The sequence below is a fragment of the Narcine bancroftii genome, chromosome 14, assembly GCF_036971445.1.
Source record: "Narcine bancroftii isolate sNarBan1 chromosome 14, sNarBan1.hap1, whole genome shotgun sequence".
Lineage (NCBI taxonomy): Eukaryota > Metazoa > Chordata > Chondrichthyes > Torpediniformes > Narcinidae > Narcine > Narcine bancroftii.
The window spans coordinates 13593401-13619120 of record NC_091482.1 but is presented as its reverse complement, the minus strand read 5'-3'; the positions used below and the strand labels follow the sequence as shown (position 1 = coordinate 13619120).

At 37.4% G+C, this 25720-nt stretch overlaps 1 protein-coding gene across 5 annotated transcripts in view; it reads left to right on the top strand.

The window, feature by feature from the left end:
• The window catches only part of ssh2a (slingshot protein phosphatase 2a), a 107256-nt gene that overhangs the window by 39693 nt on the left and 41843 nt on the right, over positions 1–25720 (top strand). For 4 of the 5 annotated variants that reach the window (XM_069910369.1, XM_069910371.1, XM_069910370.1 and 1 more), the window contains one exon: positions 19497–19600. In XM_069910369.1, the coding sequence (XP_069766470.1) occupies positions 19497–19600 (104 nt within the window). Of the gene's footprint in view, positions 1–3494; positions 3582–19496; positions 19601–25720 lie in introns of all 5 variants that reach the window. The other variant, XM_069910372.1, reaches the window with a different exon arrangement.

Below are 25720 nucleotides of genomic sequence, written 5' to 3'. Positions count from 1 at the left end.
GCACATTTTTACTGAACTGCCATTTTGTCAAGATTTGAGATGTAGTGAGTTAAGCTTTCCTCAACCTTTTATAATTTATTAATAATCCATAATAAATGTGCTGTGATGCATCTTTGAAGGTAACTGTGGAGAATACTCTATCATTCAACTGTTTTTTTCCACTCAAGGCATTATTGGGATGGGTCCACGAGAATAAATTCAAAATTCTGCTAATTTTGTATCTCATGGAGCTGTTTATTGCTGTTGGGAGGAAGATTGTTTTAATTCTGAATTAAGCACACTATCTTTGATATTGCTGTAATATTTTGGTTCTTGCTTCTCCCTTAGGACATAGAACAAAATATATATTTTCGTCTGAACAGATTTGAATAATTATTTTACTTGGGATGACGGACTAGATTCCACAACTGCTTTTACTGCTTTCTTAGTCTTTTTCTGCGTAACAGCTTGAATACCTCATCTGAAATAAGAGAAACATATTAAAAAATGAGAGGACTTCACAGATGTACTATTAGATGCTATTTATTGTCATGTATTAAAACAGAAATGTAATAATACATAAAATTGCCTTTAGTCTGCCATCAGACAGACAAAGATTTGCCATGAGCATTGCCTGGCATCCGTTGCAATTAGCAAAAGAGAGTCGCTGAGTGTCTGTGGATTCGCCTCCAGCATGCCCATATCCAGTGAAAGCGCATAAGACTTCACTTCAGTCCAAACCATTGACAACTGGAGCCCATTATCCAAAACTCTGCTATGGTGAGGAAGCCTTCAGCACCCAGGGCCCTTCGGAGTCCTGCTTGCCCTTGGCATCTTCTTGAATCCCAGCCCTGACACCCAGCTCCCATGAGTCAACCTCCAGCAGCCTGCAGTGTAGTGCTTGTCCCTTGACCTCAAGATGCCAGCAGTTCGCCACCTGTGTGTGTGTCCTTCAGCTGCAGAGCTCCTTGCATCCACCATCCTTGGGGGTTGTCTCCTCTACTTATCCTTCTCTGGCGGGAGGGGGGGGGGGAAGAGGTGGTGTGTTCTCCCCATTACTGGTACTTTATGCCAGTCCAGTTCTCCACTGGAGACTGCAACTCCTTGAGGCTGCTGCTGAGCATGGACCCTGCCATCTTGGGCCCAGATCCCAAGATTTCAGAAATTGAAACAAAACCCCCTCGGCTCCTTTAACATGCCTCTTTAAGTCTGTGTGGAGCCCATAGGACTCTGGGGAGGGGGTAGGACCGTGTCCCTTCTCCCTGGGTTTACATTTGATTTTTTAAATCAAATGAGTCTTGATTGTTGATGGCCTGAAGAATATATTTTGAGGATCATTTTAAGTAAGTTCAGATAGTTGTGGGGAGCGTTGGGGAAGAGTGAAGTTATGAAAGTGTCTTGGAAGGGAATATGAAAGCTTAGGTGTCACTATCAGTTGTGAATGATTAAAATGCAGCATGCTTGGGGCTGGAATTGGAGAAGGAAAAATTTTTTTACAAATCCAATTCCTTTTGTTGAGATTGTAAATACACAAACTATGTCAACTTCTGCTTTGTCGCAGAGGCTCACTAGAAGTGCCACTAGCCCTGTGTTCCCCACCAATAATAGAAAAAAGTGCGAGAGACACAGTGTCTGTGGATTACCTCTGCAGCCGCGAGGCCTCCTGTCGCTTCTGCCCTCCTAGTTCCAAACCTCTAAAACAATTGTTGATATCTGAATCCCTTCAAAAGCCCTTCACCCTCGTAAATCAGGATCCCGATAGCCCGCAGACTGTTGTGAGTCCTTTGGCCTCTGGGGCCCTCAGTGGTCCACCTCTGTCACCTTACCTCCAGGGGTTTCACGTGGGGTGTTCTCCCGCTCTGGTCTACGAGTCTGCCGCCAAACATGGGCACTGGCCTCTTTGATAGAGGCCTCTCAGAATTTGCTGATGTTGAAATTAACCATAGCCTGCCCCTTCTAGTTGCTGTTTAAAATTTGTATGGGGCTGTCAGTGTAATGTCCAGGCAATAGGACATAGCACAGGAGTGTTGAATCTTTGCTCCAGTAGCAATGCTGCTGTTGTTTTGTGAAATTTTCTGCAAATATTGTGCAGCACAAAAGAGATCAAACCTGGGGAAGGCAAAACAATTGAATACAAGAATGGAAGTTTAAAAGCTGTGAAAAGTGAGTGCCATTGAATGCAGCAGATACTGAACAGCACGTGTACGGAATACTGAGAATCACATGAACTGTTTTACTTTTAAGTGAAAACAGGTAAATATGAGCTATTTTGTGCAGTGTTCTATTAACTTCAGAAAGTAAGAAATGGTTTTATTCAATATGTTGTGTTTTTTTCTAAGTATTTCTTTAAATATTTTTATTTAACATAATAAGCATACATTATAAATGACAATTACATAATGAATCAATTGTATTCAACTAAATACAAACCAAAGGGAGAGGAAATAAAAGTAATAAAGTGTGCATATCTACATTAATAGTTACTTGTAATAACTCCATCTAGTAATAAACAAATGCAACCATGTCAGACCCATTATTAGGCTGTTTTATTAAAATAATAAGGATTTTTTAAAAAGAAAAAACTTAAAAGGACTAAACTAATCTAATCCCCTCCTTCTAATCAAGATTACCTTTTTTTTTTTGGAAGAAAAAGAAATCCATAATGATGTGGAATCACTGATGACCTCCAGAGAATAGACAAAGAATAACCGGAATGTATAATACTTATTGAATCTTCCAATTATAAAAAATAATTCTAAGAATGGGTCCCATAACTTCATAAATTGAAACTTTGTATCGTTCTATCTAATTTTTCTCTAAACTTAAATAAGGCATTACATCATATAACCACTGCATATGAGTAGGAGATGCATCTCCTTTCCTTTTCAATAAAATAGCTTGTCTGGCTATCAATGTAGCCAAGTTTTTGGATTTTCTGTGAATTTGTAATACAAAGATTTTTGTTTTGCTTTTTTACATATAATTTTATTTCATGGTGAATTAATAATATGTATTTATAATAATTTACTGGATTTAAATTCAGTCCCAATCTCAAAAGAGATTGGGGAAAGAGACTTGAATATATCTTTTTCAGAAGATTGGTACTCTACTCTCAGCTTGATTAATGATTCCTCATTTTGTGCAAGACATTGCTTATTACAATTTAAGGTGGTGCATAAAATTCATATGTTTAAACTTAAATGATTCTGTTTTTATGCAGACATTGATCCTTTTTATGAGAAATTCAAAATTTTTCAAGCCTCTCTGATTTATATGATCTGAGAATGCCCGGATTTAGAGAGATTCTGGAAAGAGATTTTTCAAACTCTTTATCAACAATTTTTAAGATTAACTTGGAACCCTGTCCATTAATTGCTCTGTTTGTTTTTTCTCGCGACTCAGGTGAACCTCTATTGGCATCTCAAGAAAAGCTCTTGGCTTTTATTTTCTAAGTATTTCTGGTTGCTTTTGGAATTTTAAAAAAATGATATTTGTTACTTTATAATAATTCCTAGATAACGTCCTGAAAGGTGTGTTATTCCACTTGTGCTACATCACAATGAAAGAAAAACTTGTTTATCGATGTCTATAGTCCCTTTGAGGTTAGTTTCTATTTGATTTGTCTTTATTCTTGAATAAACCTTTGTGCATGGTAGAGAAGCCTCTTAATTTAAAGTGCCACTAGATATGAAAGATAACAGAGGCAAAAAAAGAAATTAGTCATAAAATGAACGGTGCTTTGATCCCTTGGCATGAGAATATTGATACCATTCAGTGTTGTTTATGACAATATTTTATGTGCTAACTTTTTCTCCAAGTTGTAAATAATTATACCAGATTTTGTACCCTTTTAAGAACAATAAAAATGTTGAGGAATGTTGGTATTTTCTCCAAAAAATCTTTAATTTATAAACAGAAATACTTTACCCTAGAACACTCCCAAGTAGAGTGAAGAAAGGAACCAACTTCCTGGCCACATAAATTAGACAATGTTGAATTCAACTTATTTAATTTTTGAGGAGATAAATATAATTATGTTTTTAAAAAATATTGAACTAATCTATATCTAACATTAATAATTTTTGTCATACTTTCTTTACTTAGTTGTTTCCAATCATTTTCAGCTATTTGTCTATTCAAATCAACCTCCCATCTTAATTTTGATTTATAAATTCCTAATTTGGGAGAACATTTTTGAAGTAATCTATACATCTCTGAAATAAACTTATTTATACCCTCTTGTCCATATTTCTAATTCATTCTGACTAGGTAATATTAAATCATGATCTAACTTATCAACCAAGAAAGCCCTAACTTGATAATAACAAAAAAAAAGTATTATTAGGGATATTAAATTTATCTTTCATTTGTTGAAAAGTAATAAATTTGTTAACTTCAAACAATCCTCTACTTTCTTAATTCCCATTTGATTCCAAAGTTAAACTCTCACAGTGTTCTTTTTGTTGGGTAATATTAAATTTGTTAGTATTAAATTGTTCATTGTTAAAAGGTACAAGGACTGCCTAAAGAAATCTCTTGGTGCCTGCCACATTGACCACCGCCAGTGGGCTGATAACGCCTCAAACCGTGCATCTTGGCGCCTCACAGTTTGGCGGGCAGCAACCTCCTTTGAAGAAGACCGCAGAGCCCACCTCACTGACAAAAGGCAAAGGAGGAAAAACCCAACACCCAACCCCAACCAACCAATTTTCCCCTGCAACCGCTGCAACCGTGTCTGCCTGTCCCGCATCGGACTTGTCAGCCACAAACGAGCCTGCAGCTGACGTGGACTTTTTACCCCCTCCATAAATCTTCGTCCGCGAAGCCAAGCCAAAGAAAAGAAAAAAGTATTAAATTACAACCAACTTTGTATCAAATTGAATTTTTACGATTGGCTTTAGTTGTTTCTAGAAAATGCATAGCTATTACTTGGAAATCAGATATGGATTTAGGGATGGTGAATTATGTTTTTCACTTGAGAAAATAACTTATAATCTATGTAATAAATATAATTTTTTCTTGAAAGAATGGAGTCCATATTTTCAACATGTTGGTTTGAAGGTGCAAGAGACTTTTGTGGGGGGGGAGCCATCCCATTGGTAATCCTTAACTCCATTATTATATGCATTGAATTAATAATTGTTACTGACATTCTTTTATTTAGGATTACTGGGCAGGGGGTGGGAGAGATGGGGGGGTTCTTTTTCATAGATTATATATATATATTCTTATGTATACTTTTATTCAATATATATCTATGGATGTAAATGTTAAAATAAAAAGGAATGCTAGTAAAATTTAAGGTTAACTTTGATAATGGAAAGATTTTTTATGAATGCAGTTGATGGGTTGGTTGTAAATATCCTCTTTGATTCTGGAAAGTCAGGCAGTTGACCTTTCGGAAATACTGTGCTGCCGAATAAGAGTAACAAGGCAGCTTCCAACTAATCTTCACTTGAATGCTTGCAAGTCTTCGCAAATGCAGAATGTAGTTGTCAGCAATTATTCAGTTCTGGTCTCCAATTCAATGCCAGATTTGACTGATTAATGTCACAAGATTTTTAGTGAATTAAAAATATTCTGTCGTCCAGTGTGAGATTGAATATTTCGGGAAATATGGATGATTTCAAGATTTCATCTTGTTTTACACTTTGCAGGATTAAGTTCTAGCCCCGTATTATATCTCTTGACATCAGAACATGTATTAATTCAACGCCCATTTATAATAGCCTTCCATTTTAAGATGAGTGAATGACATTCCATTTATTTAGAATACAATTGCCAAAAGAGGATCTCTTTGCCGAGATGGTGGGTGAAGTTGGCCATATTTTCATTGGGCCATGATTTACCAATGCCCTTTGGGCAACAACATTTTGGGTGACTGTATTGGCAGAGTTGGACCACTGTTCTCAAAATGAAAAACTGGAACTGGCTGCCAAGAATTACTAGTATGGACCTACGTTTGGGGGAAAAAGTAGCCAGTCATGTTCATATCCTGACAAAAATGAAAATTTGGAGATACAGATAAGAGTCAGGATTTACTGAAATCATTTGTAGAGTGGAATTGTAGGGACTTTGGATGTAAATATTTTATGGAGAAGATTGTGTGCAAACATTATATTGTTATACTTGCATTATTTCACTTAATGGTTTGAAGATTTGACAGCTGCTAATCTTGGAATTGTATTTCCAGTAATATTGCCTTATCTACTTCCTAGTAAACTAATATTTGAAAGAATCAATGATTTGATGTAAAGTAGAGAGAATAATGATTGTATCTGAAAGATGTGAAGAATTGATTTATTATTACAGTATTCCTAGGACAAGTTGACTCGCACATACATGAAAAATAACTATGATAGAAATACAACTTGAACTCTGTAGTACTAAATATAGTCGTCTGGCCTTGATGAGCATGGTATATACTGGCATACTCACTGAGTCTCCTGTGTCAAATAAGATTTGAAATTTCAACCAGTTAGCGTGTAAATTGCTAATACAGTTTGGGCTAGTTAAATAGGGCTTGATAATAAGGACATGCTTTTTATAGAACTGTGTTCCCAAGTGCAAGTTACTAAAATAGCATGTATTTTATGGGTGAAGCAGTTTGCTTCTAATTGTCTGTGGACTTTTGTGTCCATTGCAATGTCCCAGTTGGCTAGCCTCGGCTATATTAGATAGAACATTCTTGAATGAATGTTGTAATTTTCAGCCTCTGGCATAAATGTCATTGTTAATAACATACCTAATGTATCATTGGACAGCACATGTCAATTTTGACATGCTCTTTAACCCACCGCTATGACATTTTCTAATTCAAGAAAATTGTTAAAAATAAGTACTTGGACAGATATTTATAATTTTGCTTTTGGTACTATTTCAAACCTTGATTAAATTGTTGTCATTGCACTGTTGTCCTGGTTCTCTAAATTTCTCTGCTGTCTTATCTATTGGATTTGTGTAAGTAGTAATTTTTGAATGTAACCAATATATAATTAATCTAACCAAACATTTCTGAGCCTGCTTCTTTTGCTGAAGTATGACTCTATCCTACAGTTTGTTCAATCACAAATTTTTCGTCATGTTGCATTTTTTGAAATTTCTAGATGCTTAAATATTTCATTATGTCCTGGTGGACTTTTTATCCTTTTATTCTTCCCTCTTTTCCACATAGTCGTGGGAAATAGGACTAAATATAGCCTCCTGATGATAAGCCAATGCATTTTAATTATATTGTTTATGAAATATTTATCAGTGTTTTGCAATGACAATAGCTGCCTTCCTCCTTGGGTATCCCCTTAAAATTAAGGATGACTTGTACCACTCTGGTTTTATGGTTAACGAGACACCACATTTTATGGGAAATGTGGCCCTTCTACTGAAGGGTAAAATGTGCCAGAGTGGGTGGATAATTGGTTTAAGAGATGCGCTCTTTCTGCTCTTTATGCAGCGTTTGTGTGCTCCATGCAAATAGCCTTGAATTCGGTAACACTTGCATGCCTGCCACTAGATGTGGAAATTTTAGCTCCCCTTTTCTATATCTGCAGCATTTGTGTTCTGAGAGATATTCACTTTACCCTCGCTTTCTGTGGGGTCCAGACCTACTTAAGCCTTTGGGCTCTGTGTTCATGTTTCCAGGGATGACCAACAAGCTCTTATACTCTATGTTCCCATTTTCCCGGACTGGTTTAATACCCTGGTTCGTACGGTAGTTTACCCATGGACCCAGTCTAGAGTATATATTATGAAAGATTAAAAATGGCCAGATTCCAAAGGATTAAATTGTGAAATTAATCAAATTGGCTGCACAGAGATATAAAAATATACAGCCAACGTTTTGGGCCTAAGCTCTCTTTCAGGGTATGAGCTCCTCCCCCAGCCTTTTTTATTCAGATGCCTACCTGCTTTTTGCTCATTCCTTGAAGGAGGGCTCAGACCCGAAACGAAGGTTATATATCTTTTCCACCTATTGATGCTGTGTAACCTGCTACTTTTACTTTTTATAAATGTGCTTTTTTTAAAGCACTTCTTGTCATTTCTGCTTTGGTCTTGACGAGTTTCAATCCTATGCTTGTCCCTATGTTTTAAAAAGTTTTTTTCTCCAAGCTATTAATTCAAATGGCACATCAGTGGATAATCTTGGGTTTTTTAAATTTCAGAACCAGTGTCTGATTTTTTTTTTTTAATTGATGGTTTCCTTGATGCCAAGAATGAATGAGAATGTGCTTCACTGAGATTAAAGTTCTCGTTTACTCTTGAGTGGTATTTGTTGTCTGAAAGCCTGATTGTGAAACTATTAATAATGGCTGCCTTCAGAGAAGCTGTTGTACAATGGCCTTCTCAAAATAAATAAAACAACTTTGAATAGATATACTAAACAGAGCAAATGCAAACTAGTGCCTTTCATTAGTATTTTGAGATAGACCAAAATGTTCAGGGTTTTTTCATTCCTTTACCTAATCTGCAATTTTGGTTTTATTAAAACTGCATGAACAGCAAATCGAATTTTAGAGAGAATGACAATGTATAAACAATCCAGAAATGCTGCTCTTTTGTAACAGTGCACAATTTTATTTATTTTTTGTTCAGTTAACCACATAAACTGTGCAACAGGTCAAGTTGAAAGAGCAATACCTTTTGTTTCATAAATAAAGTACTGATCATCTGATAATTTGAAAGACAAAAAAAAAACAGTGGCTTTTTGACAGGATGGTTTTTATTGAAACCTTTTATATCTCTGTGCAGCCAATTTGATTAATTTCACAATTTAATCCTTTGGAATCTGGCCATTTTTAATTTTTCGTAATATATACTCCAGACTGGGTCCATGGGTAAATTACCGTACGAACCAGGGTATTAAACCAGTCCGGGAAAATGGGAACATGGAGTATAAGAGCTCATTTCCATACTTGTGATTTTTTTTCTTGTATATAGAAAACAATTTTTTGTGAACCCAAAGTCCTGTAAATGAACATGGTATTGTGGCAGACTTTGTTCTTGTGACTGACTTACTTAATATTATGTTCATGTATTTGCAAATTATTTTTTAAAATACTGTATATTTGTAAGAACTGTAAACTGGAAAAAAAATACAGATAACATCTTAAGAAAGAATATAAAGATGAGCTGATTGTTAGTCTAATATACATAACAAACTAAATTTCCCAAAATTCTACTGCAGTTTTTGTGGTTTTCTCGCTCTATTATTCCAGATAGATTGATTAATTTAGCTGAATTTTCCCTGTTCTTCTGGTTGCATTGGAGCTAATCTCTGAATCATTAAGATGGGAATCTAAATCATTATTACAGTATCAACCATTACAGTACCTTTGCACCATGAGACTATGTATTGTATACACTTGGGTACTTTATGAAATGAGTTCAGGAGGTTGAATGGATGCTGTAATGGATCTGTGTTCATATTAATATTTAGATTGATGTTAAAATGATGATTCATACATGTGTATATATAGCTTAGTAAAAGTTAGTTTTGGGTGGACAGGGCTCATTTACATTCTACAGACACACATGGTTCTTTTCAGCTGGTCGTTGGCTTCTGCCTCATCAAACATAGTTGCATTTTAAACACCATTGACCTCAGAAGCCAGTTTGAAGGACAAAATGGCTATTGATGCAGATGAAGCCAAGTGACAAAAGGATTTATGATGGTTCTTGAGATACTGAAAACGAGGTGTTATTTCAGAACCACCTGTATTAAATCATGGCCATTTTGCTCTCATGTGAGCAGACATCACAGAGACATAAGTGGACTTAGATACTTTTAGCAAATCAGTCTGAAAAGACATGATGAACTTCAAAGACCAAAATTGTCACATACTATGTGAAATGAGAGATTTGCAAGAAATATATTATTGAAATGAGAGACAAAGAGGCCAGTTTAAGGGAACTCGCTGTACTGTTGAGACAGGATTGAAAGCAGCAATATTTCCTGCAGAGGGGGGTTAAACTGCCTATGTCACTTCTGAAAAGGGAAACACAGAATAAGTGGCTTTGAAATAAGTAATGATAATATTGATGATTCACTTTGTACCAGTAAAACCAGCCAATGAAATACAATGAGCATCCATTGGAAGTTTTAAAAAAAATAGTGTGATATACATTACAATAAAACATGTGCATTTAAATCCAACAACCGTTCTATTCTACAATGAACTGTTTAAAAAGTACTGATTTTACAATGTGAGTGCAGTACCATTTAATACTGTGATTCAATCTTTAACATAGTCACAGCTTCATTTTTATAATATATAAAAAAAGCTTCTTGAGCCGAGTGGTGTGCGATTTGAAGGGTTCTGTAGCGTCTGCCTGATGGGAGAAGAGTGAATAGTCAGTGATTCGGGTGTGTTGCATCTTTGATAATGTTTCTTGCCCTGCCCAGACATCTTTCTCTATGGATATTTTCAATGGTAGGCAATTGAATTCCAATCATCCATCGGGCAGTTTTCACTACCTGCTGGAGTGCTTTGCTATCTTATGCAATACAGTTCCTAAACCATGCTGAAATACCATATGTTAGCTCGCTCTCCATTGTCTATCTGTAGAAATCCCACAGTATCCTGGGACAGAGATGGATCTTCCTCATGTTCCTCAGAAAATAAAGACGTTGTTGTCCCTTTTTTATCAGAATTGAAGGACCAAGTGAGATCTTCAGAGATATGGACTCCAAAGAATTTAAAGCTCCGTTAATGTTCCACCTCCACCCTGTTGATGTAAATTGGGACGTAAATGTAGCTTCTAGCACGCCTGAAGTCCACAATTATTTCCTTGGTCTTCTGAGTGTTGAGTGTCAAGTTGTTACCTGTATACCACAGGCCAGATGCTAAACCTCATCCCGATAGATCATCGTCCCCTTTAATCAGGCCTACCACATGGTGTCATCTGCAAACTTGATTATTAAATTTGTACTATATATAGGAATGCAGTCGGAGGTAAAGAGGGAATGCAAAAGGAGGCTCAATACACAACCCTGGGGCACACCAGTATTCAAGGTAAGAATGGAAGAGAAAATGTTGCCTATCTTTACATTTTGAGGTTAAAAAGTCCAAAATCCAATTACAAAGGGTGGGCTGATACCATGCAGACAAAGTTTAGTTATCAGCTTAGAGGGGACAACAGTGTTGAAAGCCAAGCTATAGTCAATGAATAGCATTCTAACATAGGAGTTAGAGCTGTCCAAATGAGTCAAAGCAGAGTGAAGGACTGTTAAAATGACAACCTTGGTTAACTTGCCCCATCAAGCTTCTCCAGATGATAACCTCTTTCTTTCAGGTCACCACAGAGTTCCTTTCTGTTTCTCTTATTCCAAGTGAAACATTAGACAGCCAGTCCTCTCCTCTTGCTTGAGCCACAAGGGCTTCAACCAGGCAGTCTTCCAAAAGCTTGCCAGCTTGTCCTATTTCAATTCCAGCAACTTCTGCTGGCTGACACTGACAAGATCTCTGCTTTTTTCTCTCATTCTCCCTCCCTCCCTCCCTCACTGAGACTGAGAGAAAGCCTGTTTGACTCTCTCTGCTTGCAAAACCACATGACCCTCTTACAACAGCAAAACTCTCCTGCTGACAATAGCGCTCCAGCCTGCTGTTTCATCTGTTGCCTTGATAAACAATAATCCATTAGTGACATCTCTGGAAAACTCTTCAAAACTCTTGCAAAAAGGTGTGAAAAGCCACTTTGTCTCCAGTATTTCAAATAAGATCTGTTTTAAATTGTTTGCACGTGACCTACTCGAACAAACCTTTCCCAATTTATCTCCCAAACACATCTCTACATACTCTGTCACAGTACGCTAGGCATATTGATGAGAATCCATAGTGGCAGGCAGACAGCATTTCAGATGAGATGAGACTAACCTCTCAAACACTTTACGATGATGGGAGTGAAGGCAACTGGATGGTCGTCATTTAGACTCATAGTGGTCGAGCGCTTTGGCAACACGCACGATGGTAACAGTCTTAAAGCAGATTGTAACAACTACCTGGGCTAGGGACAGATTGAAAATGTCAGTAAAAACCCTGGCCAGCTATTCTGCACAGGCTCTAAGCACACGGCCAAGTATGCCATCTGGACCAGCTGCCTTCTGTATACATTCACCCTACTACTCAGGGTGACCCATACATCAATGATGAAGGTTAAGAGAGATATTTCATCAGGTAAAAGATGCACCTTGAAAGTGACCTCCCTATTCTCTCGGATAAAGCGAGCATAAAAATAGTTCAGTGTCTCAGGGAATTTTGGGAGTTACAACTAGCAGGAGGAGCAATGCCAGATGATTTATAATCTGTATGCCCTGCCACATGCATCGAGGGTCTTAGGATTTGAAATGTTTATAGTATGTGTTTAGCCCAAGAGATACTCCTCCTCAAGTTCGTCCTGGCTAATCCATAACACTCCTGGTCACCAGATTTGAAGGCTAAATCTCTGACTTTGAGCAAATGGCAAACCTCATTGTTCATCCATGGTTTTTGGTTGGCAAATATTTTTATTTTCTTCTGCGATGTCACTCCATCCACACAGCTGTTGATATACTCAAGAACGAGTTGGTAATATATCTGAGAAGTGAAGTATACTAAAAGAAAGTGTAATATGATAAAAAAAATAATTGTTTTTGTTCAGACTGGTACTAAATTTTTGGGAAAATAGAAAAATAAAATTTTCCACAAAAAAAAAGAACAGATTTGGTATATGAATCGATATCAACTTGAGAATCTACTGAGCATGAGCAGCAAACACACTCCAGTCTGTATGTTGAAAATGTTGCTGAAGAACAAAGTCAGCTGCCTCCAGCCAGATCTTAATAGTCTTAGTTGCAGGTTTTACCTGTTTGATGACTGGGCTGTACTTGGGGATCATAAACAATGACCCAAGTGAGGGAGGGTCGTAGTTTTGTAAGCATCAGCCACGTTTGTATAACCCTGATGTCAGGTTTTATTACCCCTTGTATTGCATGTTACATTTTGATGGAATCTTGGAAGCTCATCACGCAAGTTACAGTAATTAACGTCTTCAACCACGATAAAGGCTCTATCTGGATGTAATGTCTGCAATGTGTTGATAGCAGCACTGAGGTTTTTCACGACTGCTTTAGCATTTGCATCTGGAGGTATATAAACTACTTCAGCAAGATGCATGCAAATTCTCTTGGTAGATAAAAAGGCCTGCACTTAATGATCAGGTATTCCAGATCTGCAGAGCAATGAATGTCAGCAATGATAGAGTTTCGTGCATCATAGTTGATTTACATAGATGCACAACCCGCCTCCCTTGCTTTTTTCCATCGCTGCCGCTATTCTGTCAGCCCTGAAAACCATTCGACCTTCCAATTCCACCTGCTGTTAATTCGTGTCTCCGTGAAAACGATTACATTAGTCTGTAAGCCCAGGTCTGAGGACCCAGGTCTTCAATTCATCTAGTTTGTTTTTTTTGAATATTTTATTTATATTTTCTCTTAAGCTTGTACAGCTATATACAGTGTCATGCCAATAATGGCAGTTCACATTCATTTATGTTCATTTTCTTTATGACTATATTAAGCCCATGTCTCTACCAACCCCCCCTCCCCCACACATAAAATAAGACTACTCACTCAAACTTCAAGCAACAACAACAAAACTTTAGCATTAGGAAAATAAATAAGGGGCAGGGATTGTCGCAGCTCGGTGGGTGGCCTCTGGGCCAATTCCTGATTTTCCTTGATCGGGATCAGTACAAGGGAGAGGAAGCCGCAGCAAGGAACGGGGAAACCAATCACCGTCATGCGCCTATGTAATGCATATGTGGCTGCCAGATCTTACGAAAGCTACTGTATTTGTTTCTCAGGTTGTAAGTTATTTCTCCATGGGAATGCAGTTCTGCATTTCCTTGTTCCACCGTTTGATACTAAGAATGGGGTCGGACTTCCAAGTTACCGCAATGCACTTCCTGGCCACAGCCGATCCGATTAACACAAATTGGATTTGAAGTTTGGACAGCTTCACTGTAAACCTTATGTCCATTATATTTCCCAGCAGGAACAACTCTGGGTCCTGTGGGAATCGCTTGCCTGTAATTTTCTTCAGGACTTGGCCTAGATCTACCCAAAAGGGCCCCACTTTGGTACATGACCAGGTTGCGTGCACGAACGCCCCATTCGCAATGCCACATCTGAAGCATTGGTCTGAGAGTTCCAGTTTTGACCTGCTTATTTTCTGCGGTGTTAGATACAGCTGGTGCAAAAAGTTGCACTGCTCCAGCCTGTACCTTGCATTGATGATCGTGGTATTCATAGTTTGTTCACCAGAGACCATTCATTAACAAGGAAAGTACTCAGTAGCACTGGCCTGAGTGGTTTTAGTCATAGCTCCCCCATTGATGCCTATGATCTCTGCGTCTAACCCTTCCGGCCGGGGTGAGTCGAATGCAAGTCTGTGGTGTCCATTTTAACTGCTGAGGGATTTGATCAAATTGAAATGAGTTCCGCGAATGATCCAAACCAGGAGCACTGATAAACTTCCAAAAGCATCTGCCTGTTGTAGCTGTAATAAGCACAGTTAAATCTAACAAACTCACAGAACACAAGCAAATACTTCAATGCTATTTTCCAAATTCCTGTTGGTCACTGAGCCTTGCTATGTGTATGCGCTGCCATCTTATCTCAAGTAAAATAAGTAAGCCCACTTTCTGACTGATCTTTTAAGAAAATAGTGCAGCCTCATCATGGAAGGAAACTCCATGACTCTTGAGAAAACCGAAGAAGTCAGAAAACTTAACCTTCTGGAAAGACAGGGCTTGGGAAAGACAGGGCTTGTATTATCCTATTCACAGGAGATGCAAAATAAGTGACTTTTTAAATAAGACCACTTCTCATTTGTGCCCAGAAAATGATCTTCAAACTCCTTTTAACTGGACTTTTAAAAGTGACTTTTCAGAATCAAGTTTAAACTGTAATGGTTTTGGACTTTAATAGAGACACACAATCATATTTGTGCATAGTGGGGTTAAATTTAGAGTTAAGTTTAGAGATAAGAAAGAAATGTGTAATTAATAGTTTAATAAAAACTATTATTTTGAATTTTCCATTGCTGTTCCTTTGTTAGTACTAAAAAGGGTTTATTAGTTCGTAACAATACTGGTTCACCAGAGCCTTTTTAGACAAGCAAATTGTCCTCTCCAAGTTTTGTCAAGCATACATAAATGTGATTGATTTTTTGCTCCCTCGTAAACACCTCAGTTGTCAATGCAATGTGGGAATATTTACACCATGTGGATGGCTGCAAATAAAGTACCTTTTTTACAGGGTAGGTAATGCATTTTTTTTAACCTTGGTTGCAATATCTGTTGTTTGAAAAGTTACATATTGAGTAACTTTCATGTCAGTAATCAAGTCTTGGATATTACCAGTGATTTGTATAATCATTTTTGAAAGGTAACCTTATTCCATGAGTGTTTCAGGCAAGAGTCCAGGGTCAAATTCTCTAAATTGTCTCTGACAAGATTTAGAACTCATTTCCAACAAAATTCTATTGGAGATTACACTGCAATTTATTCACCCAATTTGAATCAGTTTACTGCTGTGAGGATTAAGGAGGGGAAAATAGTGTTTGTAAATGATAGAATTGTCTTGTATTTTACCTTCAAAGAGTAATTTTTGTTTGGTATGCAGTGATATTAACATGCACGTTAATATTAACATAATGTGCATGCTGTTATCTTGAGTAATTAAGCATATGAAATGGGGAGTGGTAGGCTTTTCATTGATTAACACAAGCAGGACTGAAACATTGAGATGAAGTCTGCTTATAGCTGTTGCTATCTTAAAAACACAATGCTGGAGAAACTCAACAGATCAAACTGTGTACTTTGGTTATGTGTTGTTATCTTTGCTACTACAGAGCATAGTTTAGGGCTTTTGCTAATCAGAAGCCCTCATATTTCAAAGCCAAAATGGCGCCATTTCACCACCAAAAGATTTTGGATAAATGAGGATATCTGAAACGATCAGAAATCCTCAGTTATCGAAAACATTTTTTGGAGCCGAACTAACATCACCAGTTGAGTTTCTCCAGCCCTTCAGGTAAAGGGCTCAAACCCAGAAACATTGGTTATGTATCTCTAGGCACTTTCAGAGGGTAAAAGTCCAAATATAAAGGTGGAGAAGCTCCGCCAAAATGCATAACCACGAACCTCTCTGAATGTGCGGTGGCCGTCTCTGAGCCGCATAATCCAACGTCTCTTGGAGAGGGATAATTGGTGGAGCACTGCACTCCTCTGATCGATCTGAATGTATAGCCGTGCTCAGTGGCTGTTGAGGGGCGGGCTAATGATGCTGTCAGCCCGCGACCCATCACCCCCCTCATCCCTCTCCCTCCAAGTCAGGGGCAGCAGGAGCTGGCTGTTGGGGACCGGTGCAGGCTTGGACAGCAGCACTAGGCCGCTTCAGCCTTCGGGTCGCTCTCTGCAGCTCAAAACACGGCAGAGCAACTACAGAGTGGTTCCAGCTGTCTGGGGGAATTATGGGCATGGAAGACGGCCATGACTTTGCCATGTTTTTATGACGGGTAGCGCTACTGCATCTGCGGCCCTACCTCCATCAGAAGGCGCCACAAGATGTCTCTGGATATGAAAGGTATGCTGGAGCAGCCTTTTAGGGATGCTGGAGCAGCCTTTTAGGGATGCTGGAGCAGCCTTTTAGGGATGCTGGAGCAGCCTTTTAGGGATGCTGGAGCAGCCTTTTAGGGATGCTGGAGCAGCCTTTTAGGGATGCTGGAGCAGCCTTTTAGGGATGCTGGAGCAGCCTTTTAGGGATGCTGGAGCAGCCTTTTAGGGATGCTGGAGCAGCCTTTTAGGGATGCTGGAGCAGCCTTTTAGGGATGCTGGAGCAGCCTTTTAGGGATGCTGGAGCAGCCTTTTAGGGATGCTGGAGCAGCCTTTTAGGGATGCTGGAGCAGCCTTTTAGGGATGCTGGAGCAGCCTTTTAGGGATGCTGGAGCAGCCTTTTAGGGATGCTGGAGCAGCCTTTTAGGGATGCTGGAGCAGCCTTTTAGGGATGCTGGAGCAGCCTTTTAGGGATGCTGGAGCAGCCTTTTAGGGATGCTGGAGCAGCCTTTTAGGGATGCTGGAGCAGCCTTTTAGGGAAACTGTCGGAAAGGTGAGTTCTTGTTTTCCATCCATTCCCGTTGTCGGCCTCAAGGCAGAGGCCTGACGTGAAATGGCCTTCTATCTTTGTTACGTAAAGTGCACTGTGTGACCTGCTGAGTTTTCCAGCATTGTGTTTTACTTGCATTTATTAATGTACATTTTATTGGTAGGAGGAATTAAATAAAGCCAGTAGCTAGTGCAGGATCACATTCTTTTATTTCTTTAAACTTATTCTAGGCTGACTATTTTGGCAATGCTTTGAGAAGAAATTAATCAATTTTACTTTATTTTGACTGCTGTTAGCAATTTGATTATAATGAGCTAAATGGCACTCTTCTAGTTCACTACAATATAAAATTCTGCCATTGTTAGTTTGCTGCAATATTTGGAGAGCACAAATATATTTTGAAATTGTATATGTCCAAGAACTATATATGGGTTTGATTTATTAGAAGGAAATGAAACCTAGTTTGGCATCAAAGCTTCCAAATGTGCTTCTTAGTTGGTTAATGCCATGTGATTTGCTAGAGATTCCACATATTCCCTGTAATGTGCTGTTGAAGTTCATTGCATCTGATAAAATGTGAGAATCGAACAAAAGAAAAAGGAGCTATGTTTTTGGGAAATGGCATTTAAAAAGTAATTTGCCTTGTCCATTGTCATCTTGAGTGTTAAAGATTGCATTTCCTATTATAGACTATCCCTATTTCAGGAATAGTCTCAAATGGTTATCCCTTTTTAATCTTGCTGAGTTCCATGAACAGGTCTACCACTTAGTTACCAAACTTTAGTGGATTGCTTGGTATTGTAAATAATTATTTGTTCTAACTTCAAGAGACTTGTAACAGACAGTTTGTAAAACATTTGATATAATTGTTCCAGTTGCTTGTTGGTATGCTTGAGTAAAGCCAAAATGGCCAGCTGATGATAGTTTAAGTATTGCATTTCAAATAGTCTTTCACGATAAGCTTAGCTTCATTTCTTTTTTTGCATCGTCATATTAATGGTTTTCATTGCTCCTACATTATCATCTTATTTTTTAGAAAAACTAAGCCAATGGTCAAGTCATTATTTGATTCATTTTGTTGCAATGTCATAATTTTTTGTGTTTGGCATCCATTTTTTAGATCTTGTTAATGTGCACAAAAAAAAATAGTGGGTTGGGTCAAATTGAACCAACCATATGACCTCCAGCAAGTTCCATACTTCCCTGCTGCAATGTATAAGCGTACAAATCTGTCATGCATTGACTCTTGCACTTCAGCTATCATCAACTGGACAGGACATCAGCATAATCTGGCCCATTCTCTCCACAATGTTGTCAATTCAGTTTGTTTGAACACTGCATAGTTTTTTCTCTTCTGTAATTTGAAGACCACATATTTTCCCCCAGCTCCCTTCCCTAATTGCCTAATTGTACAACTCCAATAATCTGAAATCCTCAGTATCCAAAATTTTTTGGACCCGGAAATGAAGTCTATTTGGCTCTGAAAAATATTTTGGATAATTGAGGATGTCATAAAAATCACAAGCCCTCATATTTCAAAGCCGAAATGGTGCCATTTCACCACCGAAAGATTTTGGATAAATGAGGATATCTGAAACGATCAGAAATCCTCAGTTATCAAAAACATTTTTTCGAGCCGAACTAACATCACCGGTTGGAAATTTGGAAAAACCGGTGAGTAGAATTTTGAGTTTTTGGTGTTAGATTTATTTTGTTCATGTTTTTTGGTGACAATTAAACATTATCTCATGCTTAAAAAGCCTTCCCTTCTTGTTTGTTGTTGTTTAAACATTGTTACTAGTGATTTGTTGTTTTTAAAAAATGACCAGTTATCCAAAAATATCATTTATCCAAATAGGCCTGGTCCCGACCATTTCAGATAATCGGAGTTGTACTGTCATTTCTGTTGTAATTCTAGTATTTAGAATCTCAGTGACACTGCAACACAAGAACTGTATTCTAAATAACTCCAAGGTCATGTCAGTATTTTTCTTGCACTTCTCTTTAAAATCTTAGCCAAGATACTTGAAATTTGTGAAAGCAATAGAATAAAATCTTTTAGGTTAATTTGGTTGATAATTTCATTATAACGGTATGCATATTAATGCCAAAACCATAATCTTTGCTTTCTTTCCCCCTCCCCCCCTCTATTTTTATATATCTTCAGAGAGGAGGTTTTGTATGACTTTTCATGTAAATGAGGAATCCATATATGAGTAATGTAGAAATGGTGTCTTTTATAAATAGCATGTCATTGACAAATTTTATTGCCTTCATCAATTGTTGTAGCCACAGCTTACTTAAGTAATGTCGTTATTTGTTCTTGTATTAATAGTTTTGTCAGTTTTACCTCAATCATCTTTTTTTATTTCCACAGCATAAGTGAGAGCTTCTTGACTGTAAAGGGTGCTGCTTTATTTCTGCCTCGAGGAAATGGCTCAACTACATCTAGAATCAATCATCGGCGCAATAAACATGCTGGTGAGGAAATTGGTATCCTAGTGTTTTTCTTTGGGTAGAAAAGTGGAATCTCAAAACAAATCTAAGAAGATGCATGTAACTCAACCAAGTTGACACTTTTTATTAAAAAAAATTGCAGTCTCTTATAATACTGACTGAGAGTGAGATTATTGGGTCATGGCAGCTCTTTGAGAACAATCCCATTCGAACCATAGAACTTTAAAGCCCAGAAAGTGGCCCTTGAGTCTTTCTACTCTGTGCTGAACTATTATTCTGTTGACCTGCACCCAGTACATAGCCCTGCATACCCCTCCTATCCATGTACCTGTCCACATTCTTCTTAAATGTGAGCCTGAAATCAGGACTTCAGCTGGCAGCTTGTTCTGCACTCCCACCACTCTTCTGTGTGAAGAAGTTCCCCCAAAGCTTTTCCCCTTTCACTCTTAAACCCATGACCTCTGTTATGTATTTCACTTACCCTCAGTGGAAAAAGCCTACCTACATATACTCTGTCTATTCCCCTCATAATTTTAAGTTCCTCTATCAAATTCCCCCTCATTCTTCTACACTCCAGGGAACAACCCCCTATCCTGTTTACCTTTCCCTGTTACTCAGTTCCTGAAGTCCAGGCAGCATCCGAGTAAATTCTCTCTGCATTCTTTCTCTCTTATTGATATGTTTCCTGCACACAATACTTCAAATTTGGCCTCACCAATGTCTTGTACAACTTTATCATAACATCCCAACTCCTATACTCAATTCTTTGATTAATGAAAGTCAATGTTGCCTGAAGCTCTCTTTATAACCCTATCTACCTGTGACACCACTTTCAGGGAATTTTATTATCTACAATGTCATATGATGCTGCAGAATCACATGACCTCTTCTAAAATTGCACTAGTGCTTTCATAGAAGCTTTGTGAACATTTTCTGAACAGTTGAAAATAAAATGAATCCCAATTCATTATGTTTAACTTCCTTATCATGTTGAAACTACTGTTTGGGGAAGTGGTTTGGGTTGATTACAGGCAAAGGTCTGTTTCTCGATGCTGAGAAAGAGAAGTAAACATGTACTTCTGCTCATAAGCTTAGAGGCAGGATGAGAATTTTGACAGAAGTACAAATGCAGTGTATCTATTTTTCTAGATTTCACTATTTACTTGCTTTTTGGTTTATCTTATACCCTTGTATTGATAAACCAAGACTGTTTCTTAAGAAGTATTTTGATGGAAATCTTTTTGATAAGGTGCCACATAAAATACTTATCCATGTATAGAGTTGGGAGTAATGTATTAACATGGATAAAGGATTTTTTAAATCAATGAACAGCAGAGATTTGGTATAAATGGGTATTTTGGCAATTAGTGGTGTGAGGAGTGCTGCAGGGGTCGTGGCTAGCTAGGCCTGCAACTGTTTACCTTGTACGTTAAGCTACTCAGTCCCCCTTTGAAATCATTATCTTAAGTTTGCTAATGTTTCTAAATTGAATAGAAAATCAAATTGTGCAGAGGATGTGAAAGTTGATTGAGAGATACATAAGCGAGGGTCTGGCAGGTGGAATACAACATTGATAAAGGTGAGGCCATTGACTTTGGAACAAAAAATAGAGGATTAGAATATATAAATCATGAAATGTTGGTTTACAGGTGCAACAGGTTATCAAGAAGGCAATTGGAATGTTGCCATTTTTTACAAAAAAGGATTGAATTTAAGAACATGTAGGTTCTGCTGCCACTGGTCAGGCTGCACCTGGAATACTGCTTGCAGTTCGGGTCTCTACTTGAGAAAGGATATATTATACTGGCTTTGAAGGCAGTGCGAAAGAGGTTCAGAAGGTTGCTTCTGACAATGAGAGGGTTAGCCAATGAGGAGAAGTGGAATCACCTCGGACAATATTTACTGGAATTCAGAAAAATGAGAGAGGATCTAATAGAAACATTAAATTATGAAAGCGATGGATAAGTAAGAGGCTGACAAGTTGTTTCATGGTTGCAGTGTCTTGCTCATCACCTACTGCACCAAGATCAGCAGGGAAGAAGTCCAAGTGTGAAGGCAGAAAATGAATTTTCAACGCTCTGTTGCACTTCAGGGTTTTCTATGCATTTTAGGAAATCTAAAATGTTCATATTACATATTTTATTAAGGTGATTTTTGTGATCAGCAGCCCAAAATCCATAAAATGCACCAGAAGTGTTCAGGAAGCACAATCTTCGTGGTCCAGTGTTATTACATAGTAGAGGAATTAAGGGTTATGGGTGGGGGGGGGGGGGGGAAAGGCAGGGAGGTGGTGCTGCATCCGTGCCCAAATCTTATTAAATAGTGAAGCAGGCTCTTCAGGCCAGGTGACCTACTCCTGCTCTTTTTTTTGGTTCATATGATTTCTGTTCCAATAAAAGGCTATATATTCCAGAACCATGACTTTAAATTTTATTGAGTGCATCAACAATGGATGTAGCAGTATTATTTTCCTGCCTTTTCTCTACCTCAATTGAATAGTTAACATCTAAATTTCATTTGACGTTGGTCATGTATATTTAGAAATGAGCATCTGTAACATCTGGGGTAAGGAATTCTGGAAATTAACAGATTTCAGATTTATTGTCAGAGTACATCACACACAATCCTGAGATTTTTTTCCAGCAGGCAAAATGGAATTTCCACTTATTGGTAGTGCAAGAAAAAAAAACTACTCATTGTATACATGTAAACTAGTAAAGAAATGCATGCAAACAAACTGTGCAATACAGAGAGGGGAAAAAAATCAAAAAGTGCAAAAGTAAGAATCCCTGATTGAGTTTATTGTTGAGGAATCTATTGGTGGATGGATAGCCCCAGTTCCTAAGCCTGGTGGTACGAGTCTTGTGGCCCCTATACTCCTTTCCCGATGGTAGCAGTGAAAAAAGGGCGTGCTGGGTGGTGTGGATCATGGATGATTGCTGCTGCTTCTCTGACAGCATTGTTCCCTGTAGATGTTCTCAATGAAGGGGAGGGTTTTGCATGTCATTTCCTAGGCTGTGTCCCACTACCTTTTGCACGTCTTTTCACTCAGGGGTATTGGTGTCCCCATACCAGATAAACTCTGAGAGAAGCAGTTGTTCGCAAACTTGATGGTTAATGGCTGATTACTCCAACTTGAAATTCTGACCCTCCCACTCCACAATTTGAAATCTGAGAAAACAGCTGCTCTGCACCTACTACTAATTTTTAAAAAAATGCAATTCTTTTCAATCTCTTGTAGGGTAGGCCATTCTTTCCATTTTCCTTTCCACATTCTATGAGGTCATTGTGCGAAAGTTGCTAATCTATGCACTAAAAGGGAACTTGTTTGCACTAAGTATGACATTAAAGATGGCTGTTTCTATTAAATCCCTGTTCATTTATTTTTCGATTTGTGGAGTGAGCAACTATTTTAAACTACCCAAGTTCTTTTTTTTAAACTTTATTTAAAATTTTATGACATGAATAAAATAAAAATTACATTTAAAGAAATAATAAAAAATAAGATAATAAAAATTGGAATACTACATCATTAAACTACACAAATTAACCCCCCCAATAATTATAACACAATATTAATCATCTAATTTAAAATTAGTCCAACCCTCCCCCCAAAATAAAGAGTGAAGGAGAATTAATTAACAATGTTGTAAATAAAATTAAAAAAACCTCACTTACAAAAAAAAGATAAAACTTAACAACAAAAAAATTACTAACAACAAAAAAATATCCATACTGAAATAATACCCTTAAACATATATTTAAATCAAACATAATACATGTATTTAACAAATGAAATCCACTTTAAAACTAAGTTCAAATATTAAAATCATATATCAACCACATATCTGTTATACAAAAAATCATAATTAATAATACATAAATACAGAATTTCCATTAATACCAAGTTTCCTTTATAATTCATCGAGAGAACAAAAACATCCCTTAGAAAAACAATCAGATAAACTTTTTATTCCCTTCCCCTCCCCTTATATAAAAAAGAAAAAAAGTTCAAACTCTTATAAAATTCTCCATATTCTTCATTTATATCTTCAAAATTCTCTATCGAAATTAACTTAATTTTATTAAACTCTTCTCCCTCAATATATTTGTACTTAATTTTCTTCTTTCTCTTCTTATCACCTTTCCCCTCATCTTCCTCTTCATCTAATTCAACATCCTCAATTTTTGACTTATTATCTTCTGTGACATCATCCTCTTAAAAAAGAAAGAAAAAAGAGAAAAAATCCCCCCCCCCAAAAAAAGAGAAAAAAAAGGAGAGAAAAAAAACCTCCTAATTCCCTCTCAATTACAATCAGAAAACAAAGAGTTTAAAAAAAAATATTTATTTAAAAATTAATTTAAAAAAACCTTCACTTCTTAACCCAAAAATTAAAAAGAAAAAAAACAGGTCGGAGGTCACAACTACCTCCTCCTGTTTAAACCGCCCAAAGCGATAACTCCCCCAAAATATTGGGTGTGAGATAACTCACAGGTAGCTGATGACTTCTGGAAACTAGTGCCCACCCAGTTCCCTCTCCCAACTCCCATTTCATTAAACTATCATCATTATTTAAACTATTTAAACTCTTTTCAAAAAAAAAAGATAAAAGATTTATTTTAAATCAACGTTACCACTTCGATCACCATTGCTTCCATTTCTTTTAAAAATCTGGATCCCACCTTACATCTCTACTCTCTTTGGAGACCTTGAAGGACTACATCGTTCCTGAAACTGCATGGTTGGTAGAGACTGAGCAAAGTCTATAACCTCTTTAGGATTGTCAAAGAATTTTGGCTAATTTCCATCCTAAAAAATCTTCAGTACCACAGAATACCTGAATGTTGCCCTATGTCTTTTTTTCCACAACCATTCTTTCACAGAATTAAATTCGCGTCATAATAGCATAGTATTAAATCTCCATCTTGAAGCTTTCTGAACATCTTGTGAACTCAAATATTCTAATAATAATAATGAATGATCCGAAACCAATCTAGCCTTATACTCCACAGATGTAACCCTATCCTGCAAATGTGCTGATATTAAAAATAATCAATTCTAGAAAAAGAATTATGTCGCGAGGAATAAAAAGAAAAATCTTTCTCTGTAGGATTAACTTTTCGCCAAATATCAATTAAATTCAAATCTGCCATCATATTAATCACTTGGATTGCCATCTTAGACCTAGTGCTGATGCACCCAAATGAAATTATAAATCGGTGATTTATAATTACCGGTACTAATGTGAAATATTTTATAAAGCATAGAATATTTACATGTGCAGTAACAAGCTTATCAGCTATAAGCATTTGTGGCAAGTTACAATCAAGGTGAAGATTTGTATGGTTTATTTGATTTTACTTTAGTCCCATTTTAAATGTTACATTTTAATAATCTATTTTTAGAAAACTGGTTTACTGTAAAGTGCTGAAGCAATAAATTTTTAAAATCTTTGTCAGAATAGATCTGTAGAGGCAAGGGGATGTAATAAAATACAACTTGGATGCACAAATGATTTTAAATAGGTTATTTAAGGGTTTGTTTTTGCCACTTTTTAAATGCCTGAAATTGAGTCTGAGCTTTGGCACAAAATGACAATAAGGCTGAAATTATGTTGAACTGCGCAATTGAGAATAAGCATATTTGTTAGTTTCCTGATTTATGTTGCCATTCTTCCATTGATACATAACCTTTCATCCATGTAAACTAGGAAGCCTCTAACTACATTCAGAATCTGAAATTATTGTAGTCAGCATTTCACCAAATTCGTTGTTTTGCAGCGGCATCCCAGTGCAAACATTTACTTAAACCACATTACAAAATAACTAAAAACAGTGCAAGAAAAAGAGAAAGACAAAGTAAGGTAGCGCTTGTATCATTGTTCATTCAGGAATCTGATGCAGCGGGGAAGAAGCTGTCCTTGTGCCGCTGAGAGCTCGTCTTCAGGCTCCTGTACCTTTTTCTCAATGGTAGCAGAGTGGGTAGTGGGTGTCCTTGAGGATAGAGGCTGCTTTCTTAAGTCTGCCTCTTGTAGATGTCCTCGATGGAGTGATGTTGTAGGCCAAGTTAACCCTTTGGAGCTTTTTCTTGTTCTAAGTGTTAGTACCTCCATACCAGACAGTGCTGCAACCAGCCAGATTGCA